This window comes from Acinonyx jubatus, chromosome C1 (assembly GCF_027475565.1).
Source record: "Acinonyx jubatus isolate Ajub_Pintada_27869175 chromosome C1, VMU_Ajub_asm_v1.0, whole genome shotgun sequence".
Taxonomy (NCBI): Eukaryota; Metazoa; Chordata; class Mammalia; order Carnivora; family Felidae; genus Acinonyx; species Acinonyx jubatus.
This window is the reverse complement of record NC_069381.1, coordinates 101,113,696-101,141,257: the sequence shown is the minus strand read 5'-3', so window position 1 is coordinate 101,141,257 and position 27,562 is coordinate 101,113,696. Positions and strand designations below refer to the sequence as shown.

The 27,562-nt window shown below is 39.2% G+C and overlaps 1 protein-coding gene across 1 annotated transcript; it reads left to right on the top strand.

Annotated features, from left to right (window-relative positions):
- The first annotated feature begins 208 nt into the window (after nucleotides 1–208).
- SEC22B (SEC22 homolog B, vesicle trafficking protein) lies at nucleotides 209–19,912 on the top strand. The gene is made up of 5 exons (XM_015076193.3): nucleotides 209–436; nucleotides 8,903–9,012; nucleotides 11,998–12,158; nucleotides 14,301–14,447; nucleotides 17,969–19,912. Exons 1-5 carry the CDS (start codon nucleotides 362–364, stop codon nucleotides 18,121–18,123), a joined length of 648 nt encoding a protein of 215 aa, XP_014931679.1. The 5' UTR covers nucleotides 209–361; the 3' UTR covers nucleotides 18,124–19,912.
- The last annotated feature ends 7,650 nt before the right edge of the window (nucleotides 19,913–27,562 follow it).

Here is a 27,562-nt window from a genome sequence, read left to right as displayed (position 1 = left end):
CCAGCCCCCTCCCGCACTTCAGGAACTAGAAAATTCTGTTTTAATTTGTGTGCCATACCCCCTCAAGGGTCAAGGTGTATTCAAGGCCCCTAACCAGAAAAGCGCACGGGGTCTTGGAAGACGGAAGGAGAGACTGCGGAACCAGTGTTCTGGCGGTTGCGGTTCTCGGAGGGAAGTCAATTCCGCGGACCGGTAGTGAAGAGCACCAAAGCTTGTTTCCGGCCACCTCAGCGGGAAGCGGAGACGCAGGCAGCTGGGTCTTCGGGAACTCAGATAGAGGTGTAACTGCGGTCGCGGCGGAGGAAGTCGGGACAACGTCTGCGGCCGCCGGGCCAGTGTTGGGTCCCCGAAGCCTGTGAAGATGGTGTTGCTTACGATGATCGCCCGGGTGGCGGACGGGCTCCCGCTGGCCGCCTCGATGCAGGAGGACGAACAGGTGAGCTGTTCTATCCCCGCGCCCCCAAGTCCCTGCCAGAGCTCTGTGCTCTCAGTACCGGATTTCTTCTTAGAACGCAGGCGACCTTTGCGACCTCCCGTGCACTCCCGACCCCTCTGAACTGCTCTTTTTATCTTTTGGCATTGGAGAAACTACTTGTTAAAAGAAATCTTTCCTGAAGGCGGAGGTAGATTTTTGCCTTTCCTGTTTGTTTTTTTTTTTTTTTATAGAAAGACGCTCCGGCGTAGGGATAGGTTCGACTGATTGTGATCACCCAGTGTTGTGTAACTCTTAGAGACTTTGGTAAAATTCGAGATTTCTGTTTTTCTGCTGCTGTTGAGGCTAACAGGTCCTGGGAGAAATCAGCTCCCAAGTTCTTCAACCTCTTTCACTGTGGCACTTGATCCTTGACCTATCTTGATGACATCTTTTGAAAGTGGGTGAGATAATATTGCCACATATAGACACCTGTTTGAAGTTCAGTACAGTACTTTCTTTCAAGTTTATGTCCAATTCCCAACTCCTCCAGTAAGCCTTACTAAATTCCTACTATTGGGATTATAACTTCTGTGTTATATTTCTGTTAACGCCTTGTACCTTTATTTTGCTACTTTCTTTTGTCTTTCAATAAATTGAGATTCCTATGAGGCAGTCGACAGGTCTTAATGATCTTTGTGCTTCTCATAGCTTTTACGGCAGCAGCTTTATGCTAATAAGTGCTCAAAAAATATATTGAATTGATTTAAAAACAACAGCTTCAAATATCTTGAAAAGTAAGCTTTGTGCCTTAGAATCACAAGGGAAGGTTCTGGTGTGAGACAGATTTCTGGAGCAAGGTGGGGAGATCTCTGAAGAAGGGAGGCTGAGAATGAAATTTATGTAATTTATTTAAAGTGATCAATTTTAGTTTACTTTCTCGAACAACCTAAGTTAAAAAAAAAAAAAACTCAAGGCCTAAAAAAAAGATGAATTCTAGAAAATTATTTTGCACATATCTGTTGGATTTTTCACGAAAAAAACCCCAAAACTCTTATTAAGCACATCAACTGTGTCAAGCATGATGATTATACAGGTTAGAGGACACAGTCCCTACTTTCATGGAGCTTACAGTTTAGTGGAAAAGCCAGAAAACAAATAAGCAATTATAACATAGTATAATTGCTATGGAAGAAGAAGAAGGCTCTGTGGTTGAACATGGAAAAGGTATCTAGGTTGGTTTTGGGAGATCAGGAAAGTCTTCCCAGAAGAAATGACTTCTCAGCTGACAGTGTTGTTTAGTAATAAGGAAAGCTTCTATTTGGTTTTATGCCTTTTTAGGTTTGACTTGGAAATATGTTTATTGTCACTTTTAGGAGAGTAGCAATACAGATCACAAAATTGCAGGTCCTGCTAAGTGAAGTATTTTCAATTTATTGCGCAAGACAAAGTCTAATCATTTATATAAAATTTGAAAAATATAATGTGCCCTTAATATTCAATTGTGAAATATTTTTCTTTTCTCTCAATTTGTTAAGAATTTTCTAGGACCACTCTGCAGAAGGAGTGAAATTGTTAAAATAAATGCAGGAACGTGACTTGAGCAAGGGAGATAGTGTGGAGAAATTTTCCTTAAAGTATATATGTAGTTTGACTGAGAAATGGTTTTTCCCAGGGAGGAGTCTGGTCAGTTTATTGCATTAGATTTCAGTGTGGGCAAAGAATACAAAGTGAATTTGAAAGTCTACTTAATATTAGTAGTTCCTTACTCTCTGCCTTGATGCTTTATTGAAAAAGTAATTGATATATTATTGTGTGTTTCTTAATTCCAAATTAGGTGTTGGTCTATCAAGATGGGTTACTTTGTTTAATTGACAAAGAAATTTTCCACAAGAATATTTTTGTGATGGCAATTCCATAATTATTTCCTTTAGGAATTTAGGCTTTGAATGATAAAATCTTTCCCCGATTTTTAATATCTACATTATGAGTCTTAGACTCATTTTTATTATGTTAATAGTAAAAGGAACATTTATAGAATGCATACTACATGCCAAGCACTGTGCTAAAGCCTGTCAAGTATTTGATTTCATTCAATCTTCATACCAATCATATTAGGATAGTTTAGTGGTATTCTTCCCATTTACAGGTAAGGAAGCTCTGAGGCATAGAGACGATAGGTTTTTTTGTATGAGCCACATAGCAAATAAGTAGTAAAATGGAATTTTTCATCAGTTTCTTAATATCAACACTATTGATATTTTCGGTCAGATAATTATTTGTTGTGCGAAACGGTCTTGTGCATTGTAGGATGTATGCTAGTAACTCTGGCCTCTGCCTCTTAGATGCCAATAGCACTACCACCACCTCCACACCTCCAATTGAGTAATATTCCTGGACATTGCCAGATGTGATCTGGGGGTGGGAGGGCAGAGTCACCCTGTCTTAAGAGCCACTGTTTTGGGTTTTTTTAAATGGTTATTTATTTTGAGAGAGAGAGAGAGAGAGCAGGGGAGGGGCACAAAGAGAGAGAGAGAGAGAGGGAGGGAGGGAGAGAGAGAGAATCCTAAGTAGGCTCCGCACCATCAATGCAGAGTCCGATGCGGGGCTCAAACCCATGAACCACGACATCATGACCTGAGCTGAAATCAAGAGTGAGAATGCTTAACCAACTGAGCCACTCAGGCGCCTCAAGAACCACTGGTTTTTAATCAGTATTTGTCTGACTTCAGACCAGAGCCTTAGTGCCTAACTGGTACACTTTACAGCCATGTTCTAAGACTTTTTGATAATGTATCTACTTCTTTTTTTTTTTTTAATTTTTAAAAAAAAATTTTTTTTCAACGTTTTTTTATTTATTTTTGGGACAGAGAGAGACAGAGCATGAACGGGGGAGGGGCAGAGAGAGAGGGAGACACAGAATCGGAAGCAGGCTCCAGGCTCTGAGCCATCAGCCCAGAGCCTGACGCGGGGCTCGAACTGAACTCACGGACTGCGAGATCGTGACCTGGCTGAAGTCGGACGCTTAACCGACTGCGCCACCCAGGCGCCCCAGATAATGTATCTACTTCTTAGGAGTCTAAAAATAACTTTTTAAGAAATGGCTATTTCAGCCAAATAGTTTTTATTTCTTTTTATTTCTTTAAGTGTTTATTTTTAAGAGAGAGAGACCGAGTGCAAATGGGATAAGGGCAGAGAGAGAGGGAGACACAAAATCTGAAGCACGCTCCAGGCTCTGAGCTGGCACAGAACCCAGCATGGGGCTCGAACTCAGGAACCGCGAGATCATGACCCCAGCTGAAGTCAGAAGCTTAACCGAAGTCGGAAGCTTAACCGACTGAGCCACCCAGGCACCCCTCAGCCAAATAGTTCTGTAGTCGAGTACTTTAATTGTTCAGGCCAAGTAATTCAATGTACTTTTTCAATTATTTACACTGATAACAGATGTCGTATGTTACTAGTGCTAGTCCTGTATAAGCTGCCTTACTTCTGGAGGTGAACAGTTATTCAGATAATACATTGGAGAGTAAAATTCAAAAAATGATGTAGGCAGAGTATCTCATCCACTGTTTCCTCTGTGCTCAACTAGAAGTATCAGCCTAGGGCGGTAGAGAGATGAACTTTTCTTTTCAAACCTAGACTCTCTGATATTCTATTTCCTTTCTTTTTACCTTTCTGGTGTGTTTCTACTTTTTGGATGTTTGCATCTCTTCATCTACCTTTGTGTTCTACCTCAAAATGAAGGTGTTCTCTTTCCTTTCATTTTGCCCCAGCTCTGTGGACTTGAAGACGATATTTGATCTAACCAAGTATTCAGCAGGGAGCACCAAAAAAGCAGATAGTCTGTTGTACATTTTAAACTGCATTGCTCCCCCAATTATTGAGGGTTCATTAGTCACCTTAGTGTAATTGCTTTTAGAGGAAAATGGTTGGTTCTTGGTGCTGCTGGCCTTTGACCAGCCAAGTACAACAGGGATTTTAAAATGATAAGATCTTAGCTAAACATTCTTATAAAGACAAAAGGTGGCATTTGATATAGCTAGTTGTTCAGCAGTCCTAGGTGATAGCAGTAAAAAGTGTTGTGGTTGTGTGGGAAATTTCTACCCTGTACCTGTTATATATATATAGAACCAAATCCTAAATACACTATTGCAGATTACTTTCAGAAATTGTCCATTCACATCCATTTCATTATCGGATTGCTAACACATCTTTCCATTATACTGTATATAAGCTTCATGAAGTCTGTTGTAGATGAAGTGGAAAACAGAATGAGGACATCTAATCTGTTTTTAGGCAGTCTGGAGGCTGTGGGCCTTTTGTGACTTTAGTCTTGAAAGCAAACTGAGGTTCTGTCTGTACAGTGGTGAATATGTTGTTTTGTGAGATCTAGATCAGAGCTGCCAGTTCTGATCACAGTTTCCTGAGAATTTCCTATGAATTAGATTTAATATGAAATAGTAAGATCACCCAGAAAGTGGATCTGCTATCACCGAAGCAATTTTAATTGTAGAGGTGCTATCGCATGTTTAGGAACGCAGACTCCAGAGCTAGACTGCCTGGCTTCAGATTCTTACCCCTCCTCTTATTGGCCTCTCGTCCTTGGGCAAGTTTGATTTCTCATACAGAAAATGGGCGTAATGATTCTAATCACCTCATAGGGTAGTTGTAAAGCTTATTAGAGTTAAATTACGTAAAGTGTTTAGAACCAGGGCTGACAGAAAGTGAGTGCTTTCATTTAATTTCATTAATTTGCCTGTTTCTGAAAATTTTCTTTCCAGTTCTATTTTGCCTTTCTTAAAGTTCAGACTAGAATTGTATGTATTTGTGGGTACAAATATGCAATAAACAGGAATGGGTGAATGAACAATTTTCCCCATTACAAAACTAGCCTGCGCTTATTGTAGAAAATTCAGTAAAAAAGGAAAAACAAAAGGACCAAAATGTTAATGGTGATTATTACCAAAATCTTTACTTAAATTGTATACATTTTAACATAAAACCTTAATCTCTGTATGTGTGTGAATATGTATAAAATTAAATAATGGGTAATGCTGTAAGACTTCCACCTAGTTTTTTTTCACTTAGCGTGTAGTGAGTATCTTCTCATATCATTAAATATTATACAGCATTTTAATGGCTGTATAATATTCCATTCTATAAATATGCCACTGTATAAATATGTTATTTAACCAATTTTCTTTTTTTTTTTTTAAACTTTTTTTTTTTAATGTTAATTTATTTTTGGGACAGAGAGACAGAGCATGAACGGGGGAGGGGCAGAGAGAGAGGGAGACACAGAATCGGAAACAGGCTCCAGGCTCTGAGCCATCAGCCCAGAGCCTGACGCGGGGCTCGAACTCACCGCGAGATCGTGACCTGGCTGAAGTCGGACGCTTAAGCGACTGCGCCATCCAGGCGCCCCAAACCAATTTTCTATCCAATTACTGAACATTTGTTTTTTATTTTTATATACATTTGTAGTTGTTTGTTTTAACATATATGATATGTATGTATATTTTCAAAGATACAGAATTGTTGGCTAAAACAATATGTAAAATTTTGTAACTTCTAATACATATTGCAAAAATACCTACCAGAAAGATTGCGCCCGTGTTGTGTTCTCAGGGAACGGTGATGCTGATGGAACCAGCACTGTAAAATGTTGGTTGGCGTGCCACAATCTCTGTGTAATCTCAGTGTCATTATAGATCCCCGAAACTGCAGCATGCTTTCGGCCATAGTTTCTTGTAGTCCATACAGTGGTTAGTCTCTTTCTCTTTGGTTGCAGTGATGTTTACAATGCTTCTTATAAAGTCAAAGGATTTATACCAGTCTTTATTTGACTGACAGTTTTTCTGCCATTTATTTCTTCACCTGGTTCCTATGCCTTTAGTTGTCAAAAACATTTTTACTTAACATCTGTGGTTGTGGTTATTTTTAAAACACCAATTTCTGAGTTCCACCTCTGAGATACTGATTTAATTGGTTTGGAGGTAGAGATAGGACTTGATTAGTTTTTGTGCAACCCCCAAGTAATTCTGGTGTAAAGCCAAGGTTGAAAAATCATTGATGTATGTGGATATTATTCCTTGGCACTTTAGTAACATTTCCAACTTTATTTACATCTGTTCTGTCTACTGCTGTGGGGTCAGATCTCTTCCAAATGCCACATATAATGGCATTGGTGAAGCAAACAATTTGGCAAGTACCATTCATTTAGGGAATGCGGGATATTGTGCACTAGTTCAAAGCATATGGTAGTTTTCACTCTCCTTTACTAGCAGATCAGTCATGAAAAAAATATGCAATACTGATTAATATAATAATGTGAATGTATATTATGCTAACTATTGTCTAGTATTGTTAATACATATATATTAATATAGAAATATTTCTTTAGAGTAGTATAACAAATCATTGCCATAGGGACAGTGCTAAATAAGATAAAGTGATACTTCTAGTGGACTCTACCTAACTCTCCTCGTTCACTTCATGCTAATTTACTTCCTTATTCATATTTAAATTTCCAGTTTATTATTTAAAAAAATTTTTTTTAATGTTTATTTTTTTTTGAGAGAGAGAGGGGGGTAGGGACAGACAGAGAGGGAGACACGGAATCCAAAGCAGGCTCCAGGCTCTGAGCTGCCAGCACAGAGCCTGACGTGGGGCTCAAACTCACGAACCATGAGATCATGACCTGAGCCGAAGTCAGACGCTTAACCAACTGAGCCACCCAGGCGCCCCTCCAGTTTGTCATTTTACATATGGCTTAGGATCCTGTACTTGTACATTTGCTTATCTGCCACTTTCACAATTTTATCATTGCTTCCTTATTTTTACTGTTAGCTAAGTGTTTCACTATCTAGAATTTTAAGATTTCACTTTGCACTTTAAAAAAAAAATTTTTTTTTAACGTTTATTTATTTTTGAGACAGAGAAAGACAGAGCATGAAGGGGGGAGGGTCAGAGGGAGGGAGACACAGAATCCAAAGCAGGCTCCAGGCTCTGAGCTGTCAGCACAGAGCCTGACGCGGGGCTCGAACTCACGGGCTGCGAGATCATGACCTGAGCTGAAGTCGGCCGCTCAACCGACTGAGCCACCCAGGCACCCCTGCACTTTTTAAAAGTCAGACCTCAGATCCAGTCCTTGGGAGAACCTCAAATAAATGCTTTTTAAATTTAAGCATTTAGTTATTAAACATCTGTCAAGAAGAGACTGTGTTCTATTGTTTAATCCAAAATAAATAATCCAAAATAAAATAATGCCTTTCTATCACATGGCAAAAGTGTGCTCCTGCCCCCGTATGTGGATGAATAAATAATATATATTTGCTTTCCGTTCCATTCTTTGCCTTTTGGATTGAATAGGTGAATGAGGTATGATGTTCTCCTTTTGAGATGACACTGGTATTTCTCAGTAGGCTTTTTTCCTTCCTTTTTAAAAAAAATTATTAAACTATTTAAAAATTGTTCAAGAAAATATACCTGTAATTCTACCATCTGAATATTGTTATTTGCATTTTGTATGTATATATCTCTTTCTTTCCAAACTCAGAAATCAAATCTATTCACTCAGTAAAGAATATTTGACTTTTCAATCTTGGTCCTTACTCTTATTCATTTTTACCTAGTTGGAGTTACAGTCTTCTTAGTAATTTGCAGTGATGGGTGCATACATTTATTTTTGCTTAAATGCTCAATACTGTAACACTTAGTGGAAGGTTTTTCTTGATATTCCAGGATAAAAATGAAATTCACCAGTCTGTTGTTCCCAGGATTTTCTCCTGAGTATAGAACATGTTGTGCAGTTATGTGCCAATAATTGTGCAAGTGAAAGGGGTTAGGAGGACCCATTTCCACTGACCTAACAGTGGAAAGAACACTGGATTGAAAGTTAAGAGTGGCTTAAAGGCAGTTGAGAAGTACAAATAACGTGATTTTCTTGAACAACTAGGGGTTTGATCTTTTTTGCTCTAAAAGTAGGGCATTTTTTTAAAAAAATGAATCTTATTAACCTTTTTTATTTTTTTATTTTTCTTAAAAAAATTTTTTTTAATGTTTATTTTTGAGAGGGTGGGGGAGGGGCAGAGAGAGAGGGAGACACAGAATCTGAAGCAGGCTCCAGGCTCCAAGCTGTCAGCACAGAGCCCAATGAGGGGATCAAACTTGTGAACTGCAAGATTGTGACCCGGGCTGAAGTCCGATTCTTAACCAACTGAGTCGCCCAGGCGCCCTGGATTTTTTAAATTTTTCTTAAGTATTCTTTATTTAACTAATCTCTATACTCAGTGTGGAGCTCAAACTCAACACCTTGAGATCAAGAGTCGCATGCTTTTCTGACTGAGCCATCCAGGGGCCCCTGTATTTTATTAACCTTCAATGAAGGACCTTACTTACATAGTGTTCTCATAATATGATGCTTCTCACTAATTGTTATGGCTGTTTTTTTGTGTGGAAAAATTCTTAAATGAAGGTGTCTTCTTTCAGTCTGGCCGGGACCTTCAACAGTACCAGAGTCAGGCTAAGCAACTCTTTCGCAAATTGAATGAACAGTCCCCTACCAGATGTACCTTGGAAGCTGGCGCCATGACTTTCCAGTGAGTATAATCCTATTTCTTTGTGATCATTTAAGTATGAAATACAGTAAATTTAAGTAACACCTGAGAACAATGGTAACAATTTTTCAAAAGTAAAGAATATTTTAAAAATATAGTCTCTTCATGGAAGGAACTTCCCTGGCTCTAATTCTGCAAAACTGAAATCTTGGTTTGTTTATTCAATTTGCATACAATAAATTAACTGTTTTATCCTGTGCATACAGTAAATTAACCTGTTTTATCCTCTGTCTAATGAATGCTATACCCATCGTGCAATAATACATTAATTTTTTGCTTTAGGAGTTTCTTAGAGCCAGATGTCTGTAGATTAATACTCTTGCTCAAACATTTACTAACAAGACAACCTTGAACAACCCACATATACCTCTCTAGGGCCTTAGTTTCCTCTATAAAATAGGGGAAATAGTCATAGTTTGTGAGAATAATTAGGGAATCTATTTATATCTCTTAACATCTTGCCTGGCACAGAGAGAATATCAGTAAATGTTAGTTGTTAGAAAAAGGAAAATTATAAAAAATAATTTTAGAGCATCACAATCAGTGGTATTAGTGCATATAACTGAGAAAGGGCTCAAAAGGACTTTAAATTACCTGCAAGTAATTGGTATTAAATGTTTAATACATGTCAAGTTTGAGGGTGATTAAAACAGAAAGGATTAAAAAAAGAGAGGACAGGAAGATCAGAGGAAAATAAAAAAGGATCAGCTAAATAATCCTTGCTATTTTAGGACCTCAGATGCTAAGATAATATAGACCTGGGAAGGACCTGCCTTGTTTAACCTTTTTAAAGGGAGGGGAAAATTTTCCACCCATCAGAAACAAACAAGTATACAAAACTAAAATCGAAACAAAACCCTGGCTTATTGGTTAAGAATGTAGTGGATGTGGGGCGCCTGGGTGGCTCAGTCGGTTAAGCGTCCAACTTTGTCTCAGATTATGATCTCACAGTTCGTGAGTTCGAGCCCCGTGTTGGGCTTTGTGCTGACAGCTCAGAGCCTGGAGCCTGCTTCAGACTGTGTGTCTCCCTCTCTCTGCTCCTCCCCTGCTCTCACTCTCTCTCTCTCAAAAATAAGTAAACGTTAAAAAAAAAAAAAAATTAAAAAAAAAAAAGAATGTAGTATATGAAACATTTTCTATAAATCTAATTTTCAACATCAAAAAATATAGACACTTAATTATATGTATAATTATATATAGTATCTTTATTTCTATCATGGATTAGGAACAAAAGATCTAGGGAATGGAATTTAATTCCTAATGGAATTGAAAAGAGATTTTCTCTTGTTTGGTTCCTTTATAATTTCATCTCATCCTTTATTTCAATCTAAGAGTTATATTTTAAAGATTTATTCTTTACCAGACCATATATTAAGTTCTGCCTTTATCTTATTAGCAGAGAGAAACACATATACAGACAACTAAACTTTAATACCTTAGGGCAAGAAGTGCTGTAATTCATTTATAAATGACATGCTTTGGGAGTAGAGAGAAGGAAGCAATAAATTCCCATTTGTAGGGAGCAAGTTTGGGGAAAGGGGATAGAGGGAGGGAGAATACAGAGAAATATAAGCAGAAATCTATGAGGACTTGAAAGAACCTAAACTTGGAGAGCAGCATGCTGTTTGGCATATTGGGTGTATGATGGAATGTGGCCCACACCTGCTTTGGAGGCCACAAATACTATACCAAGGAGTATGATTTTATTTTATAGGTATTAGAGAACCCTGAGAGTTTGTAAGCAGAATAATATGGTTATATTTATATGGTTATATAAAACTTGTAGTTTAGAAGATGGCCTAGACTAAAGATAAGGAGACCAGTTGATTTAGATGCCCAAACACATCAGTATCATTATCATCACCACCATCATCATCGTTTTAAGGGGCCTGACAGGTCATATAATACACTATAAACTATGCTCTGTGGGGTCCTAGGATGCCTTAGGAGCCACATAGCAAGGGTAGGTATAGGGGGTATGTGTAATGCTTTGGGCCCTTGAAGTCCTACTTAAACTAATGACCTGATTTTATTTCATGTGCATATTGATCTTCTGAATATAATTATTGCTGAAACAAAGAGTCCTGTGGCTAAAGAGACATTGAAAATCACAGAGTTAACCTAATCTCTTTCTGAGACATCTCAGACACGTTAGCCATATAGCCCCTTCCAGAGTGCCAGGGAGCACCTCTCATAGGAGGAAGTCAGTTCTGTTATTGGATAATTTCTTGTATTGGACAGTTGATACAGAGTTCTGGCCTGGAAATTAGGGAATATTATTTATCTTAAGGTCATTATCTGTACCCAGTAAACATTGTGGCATTAACTTCCAACTATGAAGTATCCACAAAAGTTTCCATTTTCACTGTTTTTCTTAAAGCTAGAAAGAGTTTAAATATGTATATACTAATTTCCATACGTAATCAAAGGTAGATGGGGGCGTCTGGGTGGCTCAGTTGGTTGGGTGTCCTTCTCTTGGTTTCGGCTTAGGTCATGATCTCATGGGTTGTGGGTTTGAGCCCTGCATTGGGCTCCATGCTGACAGTGCAGAGCCTGCTTGAGATTCTCTTTCTCCCTTTCTTTCTGCCCCTCCCTGCCCCTTCCCTGCATGCAGGCACGTACACTCTCTCAAAAATGGATAAATTTTAAAAAAGGTAGATGGAGTCACAACTCTTGAGTTTTCAAGAAAAAGTCTTAGGTATTATGATATTTTAGCTGGATTATATAATAAACAATTGTAAACATGTTTAAGTACTTCTTTTGGAATATAATTCTCATAATGGGAAGATGTTTGCTTTCTGATTCCAAGGGTTTGTGGTTTGCAATTGATTTTCAGATTTAGTTAGCTTCAAAGGGCTTAGGCTAGAATATGTTCAAAAGTCTGTAGGGCACGAAGAGTCTGCTTCAAATTGTTGGAGGTATTGTTATTCTACAGACAACTTTTTCTCTTTTTTTGTGTCTCTCCAGCTACATTATTGAGCAGGGAGTTTGTTATTTGGTTTTGTGTGAAGCTGCCTTTCCTAAGAAATTGGCTTTTGCCTACCTGGAAGATTTGCACTCAGAATTCGATGAACAGCATGGGAAGAAGGTGCCGACTGTGTCTAGGCCCTATTCCTTTATTGAGTTTGGTAAGTTTTCTCCTCATCTCTGTATCAAGAGAGCAAACAGTTTGGAGAAGCTGTTTGTTACACTGATTAATTTTGACACATTTTTTTCTGATGTTTACCTACTTAAGTTTTGGGTTCTGTCTTTTCCTTTCCACCTCTGTGCTTTTGAATGAATGAAAGTTGCTTCTCACAAGAATTTTCTGTGGTCTTTTAGTCTTTTCCTTAGAATTTGTTACCCTTTTCCCTTTTTGTGATTTGGATTGATTCTTCGTCAGAGTCAAGAACTGTGCCTAAAGATCTATTTGGTTGGCATGTAGTAGCTGAGTTCTTTCCCCCAAACCACACACACATACGCACAGTCACAGAAAGGTTCATTTTCTGGAGGTCTGAATATAGAAATCAGAATGACATTTTGTTTCTTTTAATCCTCTAGTTAAAAAAAATTACTGGAAGAGGTATGGCATTGGGGGACAGCATTTACTACCTGCAGAAATAGTGAGCATGGGTGTCCATATTTGTATAGTAATTATAGAAAGACTCATCACTGGTAAAGTATCTGATGGCAATAAATCAACAGAAATGTTTTGGGTACTCTAGAGGAAGTGAGAATAAGTATGATTAGACTATATTACTGATATTTTTAGTTAAAAGAAACTGGTTTTACTGTTTCTGAATTTCAGAAGTATTTCCATTTTGCTAGCTAACTGGCCATCTTACTTTTTAGAAATAAGGAAAATTTTAGGAAAATGCTCCAGTATTTCATAACTACAAACTCTCCAAGTGATAATTTTTATAATGTCTGGTTTTTCAGATTTTGTTTTTGAAGATAATAGAGGTCCAGTAAAACCAAGAAAGCAGTAAGACTGCTACATCAAGGTCACATGAGAAATAGTTGATACACTCAAATTAGCTTAAAGGATTATATATGAATGGGTTTTAGGTGAACTGCAGGTACAGTAACCTGAGATCAGTTACACAGTAATTGTTTCCATCCCCAGGCCTGAAGGGATAAGAGAAAGGAGCAGTTTCTGAAACTGCAAAGGGCAAAATTTATAGAGAAGGCCATCTTGAGAGGAGGAGTTACTCTTGCTGGAGGGATGCTGCTGGCCCAGGGTGACTTCTTGGTGGGGGGGTGGGGGGAGAGGGGTTCGGGAAACAAATACCCTAACATCACTACCTGCTCTCCTGCCCTACTCTTGGGGCTCCCCCATTGGTCGAACCTAACCTGGAAGCCCCCCCAAACAAGGAGCCCATGATGTAGTCCATGCAGGTCAGCTGCCCAAGGCAAAAAGCATGGTGCAGAAGGGTGGAGAGGAGGTCTAGAGAGGCAAACGAAAGGTATCCAGCACATATCACTTAAGAAAATGCCAAAAGTTGAAAATAAAATCTTTAGTAATAAGTCATTCTTTTTATAGTTTTGAGAAATGCAGACATGGTCTAAACATGATAGCTGCAGTTTATAGTGGTATTTTGGGAAACTCCCTGCCACATGTTTGCTTTACCTAAAGTTTAAGAACAGAGTGAAATTAGGAATGTATGTTAAAGAAAATACTTAAAAAAATTTTTTTTAATGTTTATTTGTTTTTGAGAGAGACAGAGAGAGAGAGAGAGAGCGAGCGAGGAGGGGAGGGGCAGAGAGAGAGGGAGACACAGAATCCGAAACAGGCTCCACGCTCTGAGCTGTCAGCACAGAGCCCGACAAACTGTGAGATCATGACTTGAGCCAAAGTTGGAAACTTAACCGACTGAGCCACCCAGGCACCCCATGTTAAAGAAAATACTTTAAGACCATGTTTCCCCCCTACTTTTAATGACAGAACCTGTAGTGATGCTAGATTGTTGTCAGGATCCTTTTCAGGAATATAGAGTTAAGTACTAAAACCCTGAGGATCCTCAGGACATGGTTTGAAAATAATCTGCTTTCAGGAAAGGCTTACTATAGTGGGTCTTACTTTCCATAAGGGCCCTGATAGCAAAGACTTCGAATTTGAAGGTGTGCAGAGGACATTTCTCCTGAATGGTTGGTCATCTGTCTTTACATTTTACAAATGAAAACATCAAAACTCAAACTTTGATGTTCATTCAAGAGCTTGGTTATCCTATCCCTACTCCAGTACTTTGATGGGCAAGGTTGTTAATGGTCACTTTTCTTCATTATTCTAGATACGTACATTCAGAAAACCAAGAAGCTTTACATTGACAGCCGTGCTCGGAGAAACCTAGGCTCCATCAACACTGAACTGCAGGATGTACAGAGGATCATGGTGGCCAATATTGAAGAAGTGTTACAACGGGGAGAAGCACTCTCAGGTATGTAAAACATTAAGAGTCCTATAGGGCGCTTCTCAGTCCACAGGCAACGATAGCTTATTTTGGGTTACCTTTTTCACTGTCACTCTATCTAGTACTGTTAAGAATTCATCTCTCAGAAATAGATTACATTAGGGGTGCCTGGGTGTGGCTTAGTTGGTTAAGCATCTGATTTTGGCTCAGGTCATGGTCTCATGGTTCATGGTTCATGAGTTTGAGCCCTGCCTCGGGTGAGCTTGAGCCCCGCCTTGGGATTCATTCATTCATTCATTCTCTCTCTCTCATAAATTAAATAAATAAATAAATAAATAAATAAATAAATAAATAAATATCATCAAGAGACATAGCTTACATTACAAAACTTCGTATATGATATGTTTTTTCCCAGCATGATTAGTTTTTGTTGAGTTGGAACAGTGTGAAGGTCCTATTCCATATCAGAAGCAATTACTTCTACCAAGGTATTTACAACATTAAGCAAATATTTACAGAAACTCTTACATAAATTAAGGGAAATGAAAAGAAGAATGAGAGGAAATTGTCAAAGATTTACTGCAGTGGTTTCCTGACTAGCCACTTTGGGAGACTTTATTGCTGCCAGATCAAATGTTATAAAATGCCATTTTCATCAAGGCATTCCTCTGCTGAAAAACTTTTAAAATCTGTGACTACAAGATACGATCTAGTCTGGTTTCAACTTACTTTTTTTTTGTTCTTGCTGAGTGCTTGTCATGTGCAAGGCACTGTGTTCTCTGTAACGGAAGATAAGGAGATTGCAGACTTCTTTCATGCTCTCTAGTTCACAGACATTCTGCTTCAGCCAGGTCAGCTTCCTCACCATTTTGGACCTGTTCTTAAGATCTAGGTACGAGCCGAGCCGCCTCTTCAAAGAAGCCTTCCCAGGTCCTGATAGCCCACGTCATGTTAATCTCTTTTGTCCTTTAAACTCCTAAGGCACTTAGCTGTGTAATGGTTCTTTTTTTTTTTTTTTTTTTTTTTTTAGCACATAATGGGTGTGTGTACGTGTGTACTTACTTACCTAATTTGCCTTAAAAAAAAAAGAACCATATATACATATGTATATATTTACCTAATGTTTCAATGTTACCCATGTATTTAAGGTACTCGTAAAGGTAGTGTTTATATATTTCATATACTTCTTTTATTTCTTTCACAGTAAGGATCACAAATAGATGCCTCCATGAGTATGTCTTGAACTTACCCTATGACATACATGAGTAAATGGGTTTTCCTTTATTATGAACTGCAGATTGTAACCTTTATGTCAGTAGTCAGTAGTTGTCCCAGCATGTAGCTTCACTCTTTAAGCATCAAATTTTGGGTGAGCGAGACTGTAAAGTTTCATCATAACAGACTTAGTTTCTACCTGGGATAAAATAGACCAGCACAAGAATTTTTCTTAAATCCAAAATTTGTATACTGGTCAGTTTACCAAAAGTGTAAAAGGATCCTCTTGTGCTTTGCTGGTTACTACAGAGCTGATGTGCTGATTGAAAAAGAAGACATTAGACCTTTGAACAGCGTGGGGGTCAGGGACTCACATAGAACTTTTGACTTCCCAAAAACTTAACGACTAATAGCCAACTGTTGACTGGAAGCCTTACCCATAATAACATAGACAGTCAATTAACATGTTATTTTGTATGGTACACATATTGCATACTGTATTCTTACAATAATGTAAGTTAGAGAAAAAATGTTATTAAGAAAATCATAAGGATGAGAAAATACATCTACAGTATTCTATAAAAATCCATGTATAAGTGGAACTCGCACAGTTCAAACCCATGTTGTTTAAGGGTCAACTGTACAGTTGTAATCTTTAAAAAAAATTTTTTTAATGTGTATTTTTGAGAGAGACAAAGAGTAAGTGGGGAGAGGCAGGAATTCTCTTACTAGTGCTTATTTCATACGACGTGATATTTGTTCCGCTGCCCAGTTATTCTCAGCAGATTTAGATCCGCTTAGCAAATATTTATTTATTGAGCACTGAGTATTGCCAGACCCTGTTCTGGGCACTGGGGATATAGCAATAGACACAGTAGTTAAAAACCTCGGTCCAGTGAAGTGTCCAGTGTAGTAGACTGGCTGGAAAAATTCCTCGCAGCATTGTCATGGTTATTTCTCATCTCCTAACTGTTTTCTTGTGTGACTAAGTGTTTTTCTTACAGAACAAATTGCTAATTTACAAGTGGCTGTCATGACTGTGTCATTAAGTAATACCACATTTCTCAACCAATTCAGTCTCTGTTAAGCAACTCCAAATATTCCAAAAGTATTCTCTAAAGAACAAACAAATTCGTGTTGCAAAATAGTCTCTTTAAAAAAATTTAAAGAAGTAAAATGACCAAAATTCATTTATGTCACACCAAGAATTTGTTTTTATTATTAAAATATGTCATGTATTTTAGTCCAATCTAGCTTGTGTCCCTCTGGCTGTTTCTCTAAGTGCTCAGCTAACAGTTATAACAGCATTACAAATGTCCTTTTAGAAAAACAAAACTTGGTAAAAGGTTCTAAAAAGCTTAATTTGGTAGGTGTTGGTGGCTTCCTAGCACCTGTGATTATGTTTTAGTTACAAGACAACTTTCCTGTGTCTGTTGAAACATAATTTCTGGTAGAATCATAATAGTCTTTACCAGTGGAGAATCTTGGGAATTTGGGAGCGGTCATCTTTGAGATACAGCTCAGTACTCAGTTTGTGGTTCATTGAGTTTTCTGGTTACTGAGTCTTATCTTACATGGATTATCATTTTTTTCAAAATATGAGAGAATAAGATTTAGATCATTAAAAGATGATGAGATGTTTATTATCAGCCAGCATTTATCAGTCTTATCATATACAGGCATTGTGTTCACTTCACAGGCATTCTCATGTACTTACAATCCTGTGATACAGTTAGTGTTATTATCCTCACTTTATGTAGATGATGAAACTGGGTTTTAGTAGAGGCTCAGTGAATTGACCAATGTCACATGGCTGGTGCAGCTGAGATTTAAACCAAAGACTCTGAGGCCAGAGCCAGCACTCTTAACCACCTCGCTATACAGTCTCAAGAATCTGAACATAATTTGGTCTGATAATTTTTTTTAATCTTTATTTATTTTTGAGAGAGAGACAGAGTGCAAGTGGGGGAGGGGCAGAGAGCAAGAGGGAGAATCTGAAGCAGGCTCCAGGCTTCAAGCTGTTAACACAGAGCCCGACATGGGGCTCGAACCCATAAACCCTGAGATCATGACCTGAGCTGAAGTCGGACGCCCAACCGACTGAGCCACCCAGGCGCCCCTGGTCTGATAACTTTAAAATGCATTGTGGATTTTACAGTGCATCAGGATCATGGATTAATCAGTATATGCAACCTAACCTTTAAAATAAAAATGAAATAAGCATCGTGGTTGTTTGGCATAGTGCCACTCATTTAAGTTATTTTTATGTCTTAATACATTAGACATAACACTTCAGTGACTAATTAACATTTTCCTTTTTTCCTCTTCAACAGCATTGGATTCAAAGGCTAACAATTTGTCCAGTCTGTCCAAGAAATACCGCCAGGATGCGAAGTACTTGAACATGCGTTCCACTTACGCCAAACTTGCAGCGGTAGCTGTGTTTTTCATCATGTTAATAGTGTATGTGCGATTCTGGTGGCTGTGAAGTAGTGAATCCAGTCACTGGCAAGGGTGAACCTAGAACCCGGCAGGTGTGTGTTTTCAGGAAGCTGAGCTCACAGAGATGTGTATTAGAATTCCAAGTGGAACTTCTGCCTCTAAGGACCTTGCAAGAAAAGACATGTCCTGAAAACGAAATGTTACACCTCATTTAACGAAGCTTACCCCTTTGTAGAAAGTCTCTTTTGGGGGCAGAGGCTTTCTCTGGGTGCTGAGCTGTGTATGCTAGGGAACAGTAGATTGTTTTCTTTTGTTTTTTCCCCTCCCAGTGTTTTTACATTTTTAAAACAGCACTGAGCGGGGCATTTTCCTTTCTAATGGAGCCATCAGTGAGATCTGGCTTAGCCAACCTGTGCTAGCAACAGTCTGAAATTCCTTCAGAAAAGGCAGCCCTTTGGGAAGTTTTCTGACCCTGTCTGATCAACATTCCTTTTGTTGGTGACATTTGTGACTTTCAGTAATCTTGAGTTTTTGAGGGCCTTGTAAACAAGACTCCCTCTGTGAAGGTTAATTGCTGTGCTGCGAAGATCTTGTCTGTCGGCCCCTGTAGGAAGTTAGACTTTGTTGTTTCCCTTTTATGATATTTTGCTTATTGCACAACTGCTTTAGGGTTAAACGAATTATATTAAGATGCCTTGATATTATATTATAGCACTCCTTGATTAAGAAGCTAAAATGTTTTCTGTCATTTACTCCTTAAAAGACTTAAATTTAGTTTGGGACATTCTTAATTGTATTTTTCAGCATCTCGTTTATATTAATATAAGAGTAAATATAACATACGGATAATCAGAAACCCCTGACTTAATGGGAAGAAAGGCCCAGCTCATCACTACAGCTTTGTCCTGCCCCCTTTTTCTCCACTGTAGTTTCCTCCCTCTCGTTTCCTCCTGCTGACACTTCCTCCGCACCCAGTAGTTTTCATGTCCCATAAGCATCCTCTCAGGATATTCTAAAATTTCAAAATGGAAAATGTTCAGCCACATAGTTCAATTTAAATTTTTACACAGCAACTACTCAAACAACTAGATACATTCATCTGAGAAAGTCTCTGAGAACACCTCGTACTTTCTTCAGTTTATGTAAATTCTCTGAGAATGTTCTAGAGATAGATAACTCATTTACAGTGGCTTCTATTAACAAATAAAAGTACCTATGATTTTTCCCTTTTTGCTCAGGGATAATGGGGATTTCCTTTTACCTTCTGAGGTAGAATTTTTTAAATGGGGAGAATAGGCCTTTTAAATATTGTCACAAGGGTCTACAGTATAAACTACAACTTACACATACTGCACATGTTTCTTTCAGTTGTACAGGAAAATGAGCCAACTTCTTTTCTTTACATCTTTGGAGAGAACTTTAACTAGTAAACAGTTTTATAACTAAGGGATCATCAAAGCTACTGTCCTGATTCCTGATAGAGGTAAAAAACAAAACAAAACCCTATTTCCTTAGAACAAGAAGTGGCTTGTAAATTCCTATAATTTACAGAACTAGAATAAAATTTTTTTTTCCATTTTGGACCTAAATCTGCCAATTGGAGTATGTGCATGAAACATGAAGTTACTTTTTATAGAGAATAAGTGCTTTTAAGTCCCTAAAGGCTTGTCCCTAAAGTAACGATGTTGGTAATAAAAGCCTGACAGTCTGAAAACCCAAGTAGTGGTACCGTAGCATCTGGTTCTTCTATAGGAGTGGAGAGCGGCAGCTCATTGTTGAGAGTTGCATGCAGCAACCAAGTGGTCAGCAATGAAATAAATACTTCTAGAATGTTCCCTGCAGTGTGAAGTTTTGTTATCTAGTTATTTTATGTACACATAGCTCTCTGGGTACATTTCTACCAAAACCCAGTGGTTAGTTGAAAAATGAGAAGGGGGGCAGAATGATGAAAGGAATGAGAAAGTGGTTTAATGTTACGACGGTTGAAAAATGGGAGAACAAGACTATCGTAATAGGGCTTCCGCTTCTGTTCTTTATTGGAGGTAGTGGGAGGATCTGACTAGATGAAGTGTATCAGCAACTAAACAGGCATCTAAAATAGAATGTAATAAGTACTGTCTAGGGCTAGTGGGGGCACATTAAGAAAGGATACCCTACTTTGGGAAGGAGTGTTGTAAGGGAAGAAGAATAAGGTATTCCAGAAAGAGTCAATAGCTTATGCAAAGTCATGAGTAAAAGAGTGAGGCCCATTTTGGGGATTGTAATTCTGTTGCTTCAACCCAACTCCTTGGGTGAGTTTGGGCACTTGAGCCTTGAGGAAGAACTAGACTGGTCACTGTAATAAAGAGATACATCTACCACGCTTAATGAGTTTATAGTACACTAACGTCAGTGACAAGAGATGGCATCAGATTTAGGGTTTCGGATGATCATTCTGGCCCAAGTACGAGAGAGCTGTTAGGGCTGAGCCTGAAAGTAGGGAGATGAAACTGAAGAGGCAGCAACGGTAGAGTGAGACCTAGGAGACGGGTTTCAAGCCATTTTCAAGAAAAGAGTTATCCCAGGTACCAAATAAGTAATACGGACAATGTTTTCTTACATCTCACATTCACATTTTGAAGCAAGTACTGTTTACACCATATGAATGAAGAAACTTTACAAAGGCTGCTTCTCTGATGCACAGAAGAGCTAAGTGATTCGCCTGATGTTGCAGAGCTAGAACGGGACGCAGCTGAGATACGAACCTCGTCAGTTTGGCTCCAGACTCTGTGCTTTTCTCCACTCTGCTGTCCCATCAAGAGATCAAAATAAGTTCCAAAAATGTATTTTGTTTTCCGGAAGTAGATGTTGAATTTTAGAGTTACGGAACTTTGTCATACAGGCAGAGGTCATTCAGAGGAGTGGGGCAGACGTCAGGTCACAGCAGGTTGAGGGTTGTGCGCCCTAGGGACTGAAGGTGGCAGACTACTTTTACAAAGTAGTAGTTAGGGCACTGAACTTCATAACATGCTTTTATTAGGAAATCTCACAAATGTTAAAGTGTAGTAATATTTGGGGCACATTGTACATTTGTTCATTTAAATGTCTAGTGGTTATTAAGCTTTCTGGGAAATCTTGAAAACCTAATGAAAGGTATGTGCCTTTACCCCAGAGAAATGTTCACAGTGTATGTGAATTCATGCATTCATACAATGAGTATTCAAGAGCCCCACAAAGCCTGTTGGCGATGTAGTGGTCTATGATCCCCAGTTAAGTACTCAGATATGTAGGAGTGGAATTCAAAGGTAAGTATCCAGAAGCCTTGAAAACTGTCCAGCTATGGTGACTTGGAAGAATTCTACAGTTTGAACTAACTTTGTGAATGAGATGTATTCTTGAAAAATTCTGTAAACCGCCCCCCCCCCCCCACCAATTCTATCGAATATTTTCCTGTAATGCATTCAGGGATCTGGTTCTATAGAAAAATTTTAAAACTTTGGTCTTAGTTCCTCAAAATCACATTTAAGGATCTCAAATTTTCTATTTTCTACCTGTCACTAGGAAGTCTTGCAAAAGCAAATTAAAACAAATGGAGAATCTTTTCTCATACACAGTATTTAAGAATCATGTATAAGAAAACATCTCCTAATTTAAATTCCTATCCTTGGGAGTTTTCATAACTAAGGGCTTGAATGTTGGTGGCCACACAGTTAAGTCTTTTGGTTGGTGTATTTAGCAGAACCGAGAGCCCATCGGGTTGTCTGCAGACAGCTCAGCAAAAAGGCAGAGAGCATGGTTGTACAAGGTGTACTGTAAAGGTACCCAAAGAAAATTTTGGAGCATGTATGACATAGTTTGAAATAGAATGGACAAATTGAGTCAACATCCTGTTCTTACACGGTTGACCCAACAGTATAAAACTGTCTCAAGCAATTTAATCACTCCTAAGTTGATTTCAAGTGCTGTAACTGAATCCATATTTTAGATTAGATTTTTAATTTTTTTTTTACATTTACTTCTCTGTCTCCTTTTACAACTTTTTGATATTTCTGGCTCTTGTGTTCTTGTTTGCTCTTTTTCATCCTTGTTTTTTATACATCTTTATTTGCTCCTTTTTCACTTGCTCTCAATGTTAATTTACCATTTTTCTACATCTGATTTACTTAAAGGTCAGCAAAATGATTTTCAAAAAGCAAACCTCCTCTTTTCTTCTATGTCCTTTACCCGTTCTCTGCCTCCCCCTAGTTTCCCCTCACTTTATATTCCATTTTACTTCACTTCCCTAGATGCTGTTTTTGCTTAGGAGTTGATGTAATGCTCCAACTTTGCTTCTGTAATTGAGAGCTTCAAAATCAACTTCTATTGACTCTATTTTCAGACCTTAGTTTATTTTCCCTTTTACTGATTTTTTTAATTTAATTTTTTTTTTAATATTTATTTTTGAAGGAGAGAAACATGAGCTGGGGAAGAGCAGAGAGAGAGGGAGACACAGAATCTGAAGCAGTCTCCAGGCTCTGAGCTGTCAGCACAGAGTCTGATGCAGGGCTCAAACTCATGAACCGCGAGATTATGACCTGAGCTGAAGTTGGACGCTTAACTGACTGAGCCACTCAGGCGCCCCGAGTTTTTTATTTTAAGGGTATTTATTTGAGAGAGAGAGCATGAGTGGTGGAGGGGCAGAGAGAGAGGAGAGAGAATCCCAAGCAGGCTCTGTGCTGTCAGTGCAGAGCCCATTGTGGGGCTCGAACCCATGAATCGTGAGATTGTGACCTGAGCCGAAATCATGTCGGATGCTTAACTGACTGAGCCACCCAGGTGCCGCCCTTTTACTGATCTTATAATATCTGGTATTCTATTATCAGTCAATACAGATATCCCTTTATAAAAAAAACAATGAAAACTGCAAGAATTTAAGAAACAATCTCCTCTAATTTGTCTCCTGTATTTAGGGCTTCAACCATCACTGTATTACAGCTCTAAGGTACACCTGTGTATCCTTAAACTGAAGGTCCAGCCCCAATATTTGCTGCTTATTGGGTATCTGTGTTTGCATATTCCATATACACTTCAGTGCATCTAGAACATTACCTCCATCCCATTCCTCTCCAAGGTGAAAGCTGACCTCTGCTTCCAACTGTAGATCTGATTTTTTGGCATCACCTGCCACCTCTACAAGTCATGAATTGCATTTGACTCCTGTTTTCTCCTTTCACCTCAACTGTTACCCAAAATCTGTTTTTCGTAACTGCCAAAATACTCCTTATCCATCACTTCCTTTCCTTTTGGCCTTAGATTCAAGTTCTCATTTAACTTGGGCTCTGGCAGTAGACTCCTTACAACTTTCCTTATACATGTTCCTCCTTCAACTCAGTACTACCATGTTAATACCAGAAATTTTTTTTAAGAGCTAATTGTACCCCCGTTTCCTTTGGGGTGGAATCACCAGTTTGCTTTCATGGTCTGGCCCGCTGTACCATTCCAGACTCATCCGCTGCCCCCCATCACCTCTTGTTTCACTCACACCAAATTAGCTAGCCTTCTCTAAATAGTCAAGCACTTTACCTTTGCCTTGGCTCATTCGTGCCTTCTCTGTAGACTTTTTTTTGTGTATTTTACCCCTAGCCTTTTCACTTTCAACCTACTAAAGTTCAGCTCGCCTTTCAAAGACCCACTTCTGATGTCTCCTTTGTAAAGCCTTCCTAACATTCTCACGTCCTCCTTCCCACCAACCTGGGAGAGGCTCTTGTCTCCTCCTCACGGCAGCTTGTTCCTGTTTCCAGTGTGGAACCTACAGGCTTAACATGCCCTCGTGTCCTTCACTGTACACTCTGTGATGTCCCTAAGGTAGATACTGGTCATTACTCGTGTGTGTTTCGATCCTTGGCACTCGATCTAATGGCTGACATATTGGAGGTACTCAGCAAATATTTGCAGAATGAGTAAACTGACCACAAAAATGTATGTTCAAGTTTTCTGGAAATGAGCTGCTCTGTAAATCATGGATATACATGTATTTTGAGTGAAAGGAGAAAACCAAAATGAGATAAAGTGGTGTAGGCCCAATAAGGGATGGGAAGGGGAAAAGGCATGTGAAAAAGTCAGAACAAAAGAGAGGAACAGGAAGCTTCTAGCAATATATGGTGAGCACATTGGAGAAAAGGGAGGAAGAGAACACAGCAAATGAAATTGATTCTTTAGGGGCAGAAACAATTGGAAGGCAAGAAGGTGAGTGGGGGAGAGGAAACTAAAACATGGAAACAAATTCAACTTGAGAAAAGTGCAGAAGTCACATAGACTGGTCTGGAAATGTTTTCAGTTGGCCACAGAGCCATCATGCTTTGATGTGAGGATAATATTAAGTGAGCCTTTCACGTCACTGAACCCCTTTTGTCATCGAAAAAGTGACTCCAGATCAATGATAAATACCTTGAACAACATGCCATCTACAGTAAGACGTATTTTAGCATGCTGGTTTAAGACTTAGTTGTGACCAACTGATGGCAGTTTGCATGTGCCAAACTCTCCCAGTGATTCCCTTGCAAGTAGTGTAGGTAGGCAGTGAGGTTTGTTGGGCTGGGTATGCAAGGGCAGGTAGTAAGACCTAGAAAAGTCAGGACTGAAGAGGATATCTATTTGTATGCCTCTTGTTTGGCCATTTGCATTAATATGCAGAGTGTGTTATTTGCACACTTAGAACTTTGGAATGAAAGTAATTGGACTCAAGCTGGTTCTTCTCGATTGTGTTTCATCTTTACACTGCTTTTTCTTGCCTCTTTCTCAAAACTCAGTTTTCCCCAATAGCAAACAATATTAGAAAACTCTGCTTGCTAAAGACTTAAAAAAAAAAAAAAAGACACTAAAGAACTTTCGAGCAAAAGTTTAGGAAGTTCCGCTATAACCCATCCACTTGCTTGTGGGATTTATGTATATATGTTTGTTTTTGTCGTTTTGGTTACAATAACAGCATAGACTTGCTAGAATTAGATACAGAGCAGGATATTTATTTTCATCAGTTAGGTAAACGGTGTAGCATAAAATGGACATTGCTGAAGAAGGATAGAGATTTACATGAAACCACAACAGAGACCAACCACGTCACATGCAGCAGTGGTCTGTGGAGGTGAAAGGGTTGAAAATACTGAACTGAGGGCCAGGAGACTTGGCTTCTAAACCCAGCTTGCCAGTCTTTGGCTGTAAGACTGGAGGCAAGTTACTTTGGCACTGTGTGCCTCAGTTTCCCACGGTTGAAAAATGGGAATGATACCTGCTTCATCTACTTCCCCTGGACTATTCGAGGATGAAAGGAGGTAAAAATGCAATAATGGTTCTGAAGATTTTATGAAGTGACCTATAAGCATACTGTATCACTATTATAATTACTATTCTAACTGTTCCAGGGAAGCATTTGTGACCAGTGCAATTCTGCTCCTTCCTCTGGAAACTAACAACCTAGTTCTAGAATAATTTTCCTGCTGATGGGGCAGTTTCTTGGTTGTGTTGCGGTACTTAGGAACGGGCCACACGGCGCATTTGTGGGGCCATGAGTTAGTGTCCCCAGTAGAGGGCAGCAACGCTCCAGTCCCAGGAAGGCCGCTGCCTCAAAGCGGCTAATGCAGCGGCCGCAACAGGAAAACAACTAGACCAGAAAGAGCCTTGGAGAAATAATGGCCTTTAGGTCACAGACAAGGCAAATCTCATTATTATAAATACCGTAACAGAAATTCACTCATTTAAAACAATGTTTTGCCTTTTCTCTGTCCTCAGAGGAAAATCATTTGGGCTGTTTCTTTAACGTCACTTTAATGATCTGACCTGTGCAACCAAAATCCTCTAGCCGTGTTTTTCCATGTAACCCCAGATTGTTAGATCTCACCTAGCACCGGCTCTTAAATAATCAAAAAAAGTTTTTTAATGTTTATTTTTGAGAGAGACACAGTGTGAGCAGGGGAGGGCAGAGAGAGGGAGACACAGAATGCAAAGCCTGACTCGGGGCTCGAACTCACGAGCTGCGAGATCATGACCTGAGCCGAAGTCAGATGCTCAACCGACAGAGCCACCCAGGCGCCCTGTGAAATAATTTTTTTTTTTTAAACAAGAGGAAAGTAAGTCGTTCAGGTCTAATGCTTTCCATTTAAGATGCCCAACTAAGTCCAAAGAATGATTCCCCATGGTGTCTGAAACACGTCATAAAGTGTGCCTGTGTCATGTGGAGCACGTCATCTGCCTCTAATCTTCCTTCGGAATTCCTTCGGAATTCAAATTTGTTTCAAAAATATCCTTGTGCTTTTATATCCTGTAAGAACATCACCAACTAACATTCAAACTGTTCTTAAGTAGCATGTAAGGTGCCTTCGTACATGTTTTCATGTAAGTTGATAGCCACTATCCCCATCTTACAGATAAATTTTCTCATCTGTGATCAGAATGGCTGTCCTTCACTTGAAGAGAAAAGTGCAGGCGGATGCCCTTATGGCAAGAGAGTCCTGAAGGATTGGGTGTTTTCTCTCTCCTAATAGGTGGTACAAGAGCCAATTCTGAATCTGATCCCTTTTTTTGTCTGCTTTACTACAATCAGAGCTGGGGGAGAAAGGCTTTCAGGTATAGTTTTTCAATCCCTTCTGCTTTTGTCAGTTCATTTCTGGCTCTCCGCTTTTGGAAAACAACAACAACAACAACAACTGTTTCCCACTCCACTCCCTCTACCACCACCCCCACGTCAGAGTCCCCATCCCAGCTAAACCTCTTCCTGTTCTTAAGAATTGCATCACATTCTTGGCTTAATGTAGACCAACACCCCCACACTGGCACCAGGGAGCGTACGGCCCATCTTTATTGGTTGAAAGTTCTCGTCTAGTGAGCACGGAATAAGTCACCCACTTCCTGACTTCCAGCCCTGGCTGAATTTGCCTCTGGAAAGGAAAATATTCCTTGGATTTTTGTTTGCTTGTTTATAAATACCCTTCACTTCAGCCCTACCCTGGAATGAGCAAGACTTTACCAAGTAGGAACAGTATGGAAGGGCATTTGAGGGACAGGAAATAGTCTGCACACCTTGCTGTTTCTGATTCTTCACTTCTCTCGCTCACCTTTCAACCCGGATTCATCTGGCCTTGACTCCCACTGTACGAAAGGGGCTTTCAATAAGGGCAGTACGCCCCCCCCCCCCATCCCGCCCCGCCATTACTAAATGTGGTGGACACATCTCCTGATCTTACCTGACTCTGAGCAGCGTCTGATACCATTAGCCTCCTTGGTAGACTCACTGTCTTCCTGTGTTTTCCACACACTATTTTTTTTTTCCTACCTTACCCACGGATCTTCCGCATCCAAGCTCTTTTTTCTCTACCAACTCCTTAGGTGTTGGTGTTTCTCAAGACCCTTTCCTATGTCAGCCTGCCTTCCCTCTACACATTCTCTGAGAAATCTCCCATGGCTTTAGCTGAGATTTATATGCCAGTGACTTCCAAATCTCCACCTCCCCTGTACTCCAGACTTATCTAACAGCT